This window comes from Poeciliopsis prolifica, unplaced genomic scaffold (genome assembly GCF_027474105.1).
Source record: "Poeciliopsis prolifica strain line A6 unplaced genomic scaffold, Auburn_PproV2 SCAFFOLD049, whole genome shotgun sequence".
NCBI lineage: Eukaryota > Metazoa > Chordata > Actinopteri > Cyprinodontiformes > Poeciliidae > Poeciliopsis > Poeciliopsis prolifica.
The window spans coordinates 95,001-101,458 of NW_026562424.1; the positions used below are offsets into that span (position 1 = coordinate 95,001).

Consider the following 6,458-nt stretch of genomic DNA (forward strand, 5'->3'; position numbering starts at 1 on the left):
CTTAGAAAGTGACATGTTATTATTACAGAATAATTTTCTAAAGTACAGAAAAGTTATAATAAGGGAAGCTCAAATATGAAAAATTGGACTGATGTTGATACCCAATAATAATACTGCTGTTATAATAGATTTACAAGTATTTTATCCATTTTTTAAATCCAATTTATCAATTGTAAGAATAATTGATGACTAGAATATTTGTGTACAACAGCCCTCGTCAGAACCATCGGCTCCAGCAGGTTCTCGTCCTCATCTGATCCCAGGTATCAAACAGTAAATGTCTGGATTCATTTAGTTTAACCATCCCAGAGGACTCCAGGCACTGGCGCCCCCTGCTGGGCCCTGACCACCTGCTGGGCCCCTGACCTCGGCAGAGAAGGGTCGACACGACAGTGACTGTCTGCAGGTTTGAGAAGACAGAGCAGAAGTGAAGACGATGGCGGCCTGGACCTGGGTCCAGTTCTGGGCTTACTGGTTTCAGCAGGTTCTACTGACCCTGAGGACCATCGTGATGCATTCACTGGCAGTTGGTAAAGTGCTCACCGCTCAGTTTGGGCTCCGTCTTCCTGCGCCTCCTGTCTTTGCCCCTCAGCCTGGAGAAGGTTCTCCTCAGCAGCGGCTCGGCCATGCTGCGCCTCCTGCAGCAGGAGTAAAGCCCGTTTCACCCAGGAGTCGGTCCGGTTCCTCCTGCAGCAGGAATCATGGGTTCCTCCAGGAGAAGCAGGAGTCAGAATCCCAGCAGGAGGAGAAGGAGTCAGTCAGTCCCTTGTCTCCTTCTCACTCTGGAGCAACGTCTCAAACTTGGACATGACTCTCCGTCTCCTCCTCGCTGTGAAACTTGTTCGACAGGAAATGAATTCCAGGCATTCTTTCCCAAACTCCCCCTCCGCTCCTCCTCCCACTCTCCACCCTGCGCTGGGGGAGGAGCGGCCCTGAGGCATCATGGGATCTGGAGTTGAAACCATCTGGAACGCTGCTGCTCGTCAAAGACTCGATGCGCGACCGTTCCCATCCAAACGGTTTCAACTAGTTAATGAACTGAAGTGCATGACAGACAGCAGCAAGCATTCCGGGAAACAAGTAGGAAATTCCCTGGTAGTTTGTGATCCAGTAGCTCCAACCTTCAGGTCAGGATCTTGTGGTGGGAGTCGTGTTTGTGTGTGTGAAGGGAGGAAGGTGGCGCTGTTACCTAGCTCGCCTTCCTCCTATCTGGGAAGGCAAGCTAGCTAATATTAGCAAGATGGCCGCCAGCGGTTTTCTGGCTTTCTGTGAATAGGCGCCATGTCAATGACCTGAGTGGGTGGAGCCTCAGATTGAGGCACAGATGACATCACTGGATGGCGTGCAGACCCTTCGGATGACGCGATGCTCACCTGTAGTCACCTGACCGAGGGACAATCAGACACCAGAGCTGTTCACTGACGTTTTATTTTTAAATCTGTCTACAGTACAATAACTGCTCTCTGATTGGTCAGCCTGGAGCAGGAAATGATGTCAGCTGGACACCATCTTACATTCAGTCAGGTCTGAATTAAAAATATAGAAGCCTCTCATGATGCCAGTAAACATGACCAGGAAGACATGGATCAAAGTCTTTTTTCCACTACAGAAGAAGAAAAGCCCTGAAGGCAGCAAACGCCTCACCAAAACTGAGTCAGCCAATCAGGAATCAGGTGTGTTCAGAGACATGTTAGATCAGAGTGTCCCTGAACACACCGTGCTGACTGACCCGTCTCCATGGCGATGCTGGGTCATGGCTCACTAAGTCTTTGAGGGAACGGCGAGTTTCCAGATATAACTTCCTGATAAACCGACAGAAAGGCACCTGATTGGTTCTTCCACTGGATGGACAGACATGTTATTGGACGGTTTCTGAGCTCCTCCTCTTCCTCTCACTGACCCAGCATGTGACTGATGTGGCCCTGGAATCATGTTTAACATCAGCTGTTAGCTCACATCTGATTGATTGATTGATTGATTGATTGATTGATTGATGACATCACAGACACCAGAGGTCAGACCCTCCCTGACCAGAACCAGCCTCGGGTTCTTACCGGTTCTCCTCCCAGACAGCGGGGACAGCGGGGACAGCGGGGACAGCGGCGCTGAGGTCCAGTCGGGGTCGATCCGACCTGCAGACCAGAATACGTTAACAGGTTTCCATGGCAACAGCGCCCCCTAACGACAGTCCGATGTTCGCAAAAACTCTGCCTTGGTTTCCATGGTGACTGAGCCAGAGCGGTCTGTTTCACTGGAGGTCGTCATGGCAACTGGCACGCACCTGCTGCTCCTGCTGCTGATTGGTCACAGGCACATCATGGGACATTTCCATTGGATACTCTGCTATCTGAAGCTCCGCCTCCAAACACAGCCGCTTCTGAAACCAAAGGTCATCATCATCATCATCATCAGTGACATCATCAGGCCGTTTGGGTGGAGCTGCCAGTGGAGGCATAGATCTACGCCATGCAGATGTGTTGAGCGCAACACGGCTCAGAACCAGAACCGGTTCTGAGTCCTGCTCCACATGTTTTCCATGAACACCAATGACCTTTGACTCACTCAGATACACTGGAGAGTTCCCCAACATTAATGACCTGCTGAAGGTCAGGACCTCTACCAGCCTGGACTTTGATTAGGCCACTCAAAGCTCTTCATATGCAGCTTTAAAATTCACCATAAAAAATTCCGACTCCATTTCAACAGTATGAGAGGAAACTGGCCTCAGGTCACCAACAGGGGGCAGCGCAGCGGCAGGACCAGCCTGCCGCCCTATGGCTCTGAGGTTATTGTTGGAACATTATTATTATTTCCATATTCCCCTAACCCAAACACAGTTAATGTTATCCTGTAAAGACCCATCAATAACCTGCAACAGCCACCAGCACAGGCCTCAGCTTCCTGTTACCATATATGGTCATGATAAGTTTTCAACATCTGGCTTGAAAAACGTCCAAATTCAATTCATTCATGTCATTAAAAGAATTTAATAACCATCTCAAATTATAAGTGAGATTTCCAACGGTCAGTACTGGGACCAGTTTAATTTAATTTGTATATGAACGACATAAGCAACGTGTCTAATGTATTAAAATTTGTGTAATTTTCTAACGACAAATATTCTGGTCTCTAGAGCTGTTACAAAAACACTCAAATTCAAGCTCAGACAGAAAGGCCAGGGCTCAGCGAACCCACCAGATACCTGGTCTACAGGCTCTTACTGCGCGCCGCACCGCGCTGACCGCTGCACCGCGCCGCGCTGACCGCTGCACCGCGCATCTATTTTCTGACTGGAAATTTCATTTTTTCTTTGGCAAATTATTTACATTTTTATGCATTTGAGCTGCCTGACAAACTCACCTTGTTCACTTTTTTGGAGAAATCACTTTTGTTGTGTGATTGCGACTAATGGACTTTTGTATGTGTTTAGGAGTTTCTTACTTCTTCCTACTCTTTTTTTCGCATGTTAGTATTATTGTTAATATTATTGTTGTTATTGTTAATATGATTGTTGATGTTATTGTTAATTAATGCTGTTATTGTTAATTTTATTGCTGTTATTGTTAATATTATTGTTAATATTATTGTTGATGTTATTGTTAATATTATTGTTAATATCATCGTTAATATTATTGTTGATATTATTGTTGTTATTGTTAATTTTAATGCTGTTATTGTTAATATTATTGTTGTTATTGTTAATTTTAATGCTGTTATTGTTAATATTATTGTTAATATCATTGTTAATATTATTGTTGTTATTGTTAATTTTATTGCTGTTATTGTTAATATTATTGTTGTTATTGTTAATTTTATTGCTGTTATTGTTAATATTATTGTTAATATTATTGTTGATATTATTGTTAATATTATTGTTGTTATTGTTAATATTATTGTTGATGTTATTGTTAATATTGTTAATATTATTGTTGTTATTGTTAATATTATTGTGGTGCAAAAAAACGTGTCTTTTGCATTCATTGTTCTTGTGTGATGTTATACTTCCATCATGTTCCAAATAAATACATGTTTGACATTTGACCTTTTTTTCCTCTGATGACTAACTGGAGCCAATCAGCTGAATGTTCTAGCCGGGTCAGTACCGTGGGTTCGGAGGGTTCTGGTCAGACGGTACCAGAACATTAAGGCCAGAGAGGGTACAATAGCAGTGGAAACAACTGATAAACAACTGGTTTAAATTAACCACCGACTAGATAGCTAAACTGCAGCTGACTTAGTCTCTTCCTGTTAACCTTCCTCATTTTCCTCCAGGTGTGTCTCACCTGCTGGCAGATCCAAGGCTCCGCCCCCTTCCTTTTCAGCAAGTTAGCTCCCTGCATGCTAACGTTAGCCTGTTAGCTGCAAACTGTTTCCGGGCTGAAAGACACAAACTGACCGGCCGACCGAGCAGCTTCCGGTTAAACTCCCAGTAAACTAACTCGGCACACAATTAACCAGTTAACCAGTAACCAGCTCCAAACACACTGCTGTTGCTGTTGCTGCTGGTTTTGTTGTCCGACCTTCTGCTGATCGGCAAAATCAGGTTTACAGCAATCACACACTTCGGGTACGGAAATGACGCACACCTTCACAATAAAAGCGCGTAAGGCGCAGGCCGGAAGTATTTAACGCTTTGATTGGTGGCTGAGCGTGTTTCCCAGCTGATGGATGATTAACAGCCTTTTGCTGAACTGCAGTCAGAGAGATCCAGTTAACTAGTTACATTTACTGGAGTAACTTTTGGAAAAAATGTACTTCTGTTAGTATTTTTACTTCACCATACTTCTTATTTCTATTTGAATCACATTAATTGTTACTCTTCGTAGAGTAAACTTTCTGGATCTTCTAATTTCACTGAATGAAGAAAAATAAGTTTTAATCACAAATACACACCAACATCCGATGCAGTCCGACAGTTTATGTCAGAGTGGGACCTCTACTTCGTTTACCAGCGTTGTTGATCTATTGTTATCTTTTCCCTGCTGGGATATCAGGCCTAATGATCCACATGACACCGGAAGTATTAGGCTTACTTTGAGATTCACTCGACTATATCTGCACCGTTTGGTTCATTTTAGCAGCTAAAATTCCGGAATTCAGTCACAACGACCATATTTTCCGCACCGGGCTGCAGGCCTGTCGGTTTAATCATAAAAAATAATGAATGTATGTAATAATAAACCTGCGTCTCCAACGAGCCATGGATCACTTCTGGCCCAGTTTACGTGCAGCGGCTCTATTTCCCTCCTGACCTCCAGGTCGACAGCCTCCAACTTAAAAGCTGCATTACATGAACGTCTCCGTGTTTCCCTGAACAGGAAACAGGCTGAGTTTGGATACTAGCATTGGCTTGTTCTAAATAACAATCATTTCTTCTTTGATTTCCAATTTTGACTCCCAATGATTCACTTCCTGCGAAAGAGCCCCCCTGGTGGTTGAAGAAAAATCCACAGAAAAGCGCGGGAAAACAGTAGCGGCTTATAGTCCGAAAAATATGGTTTGCCTTATATGTTGGTCTGTCAGTCATGACTTAAAATATTTAATCGCATTTTAATCAGGTACTTAGTGCTTGAGCCGCCTTTCAGTCTTTGTCAAGTAAGAGTAAAAAAATACTTATTATTCCTATTTTTTTTACTCTTGCTTCAGTCTTGTAAAGCTATTTTTTACTTTTCCTTGAATAAAGTTATTTTGAAGAAGCATTACTGTACTAGAGTACTAAGTTTGGGAGCTGGGTTGATAATAATAATAATAATAATAATAATAATAATAATAATAATAATAATAATAATAATAATAAAATAATAATACATCCGGTATTCCACAGCTGGAATCTAGCCAACTCGATGCTTTTATTCTGAAACTTGTCTGACTGAGCCAGAAGTTGTCCTTCTGTCAGCTGGATATGTGACGCTGAGAAGCCTCTGTAACTTTTTCCATTATGGCTCAGATTTCAAATGCTGTGACGTCAAAGTAGAGCAAGCCAATTAACGTCCAAACTATCGCGAGATTGACACAATGGAAGAGTTAAATTCACAATTAAAAATATTTTTAAACGTTTCAGTGACGTAAAAGCAGTTTTTTAAATTAACACATCAAATATTTTATTTAAACAACTTTATTGAACAATCAAAAAAAAAAACAATGTCACATTTACATTATGGAATAAACATAACACTAAACAGGAAACAAAATATTGCCATTCTTGTAGCAAATAAAAAAATAACACAAAAAATAACCAAAATTAATAAATGGGAAGGAGAATATTATAAATAAATATGCATGAAAATGTTTATGCATTCACAGTTGGACTTTCTCCAGTCAATGAACAATTTTAAAGAAATTATGAAAAAGGAGCCAAACATATATCACTTTATTCCAGGTATTTCAATACCCTAAATACAAAAGTTGCATTAAGTAAGTATTAAACAAATTCAAAAACGGATTATCCTAAAGGTCAT

At 41.9% G+C, this 6,458-nt stretch overlaps 1 protein-coding gene across 1 annotated transcript in view; it reads right to left on the minus strand.

The window, feature by feature from the left end:
• The window catches only part of LOC129377812 (rho GTPase-activating protein SYDE1), a 15,489-nt gene extending 10,928 nt beyond the window's left edge, over positions 1-4,561 (minus strand). Inside the window, exons 1-4 of the mRNA XM_055057989.1 lie at positions 4,284-4,561; positions 2,282-2,377; positions 2,055-2,132; positions 544-1,922 (exon numbers count right to left, since the gene is read on the minus strand). Coding sequence (XP_054913964.1) covers positions 544-628 — 85 coding nt within the window. The 5' untranslated portion in view covers positions 629-1,922; positions 2,055-2,132; positions 2,282-2,377; positions 4,284-4,561. The remainder of the gene's footprint in view (positions 1-543; positions 1,923-2,054; positions 2,133-2,281; positions 2,378-4,283) is intronic.
• Positions 4,562-6,458: the final 1,897 nt, after the last annotated feature.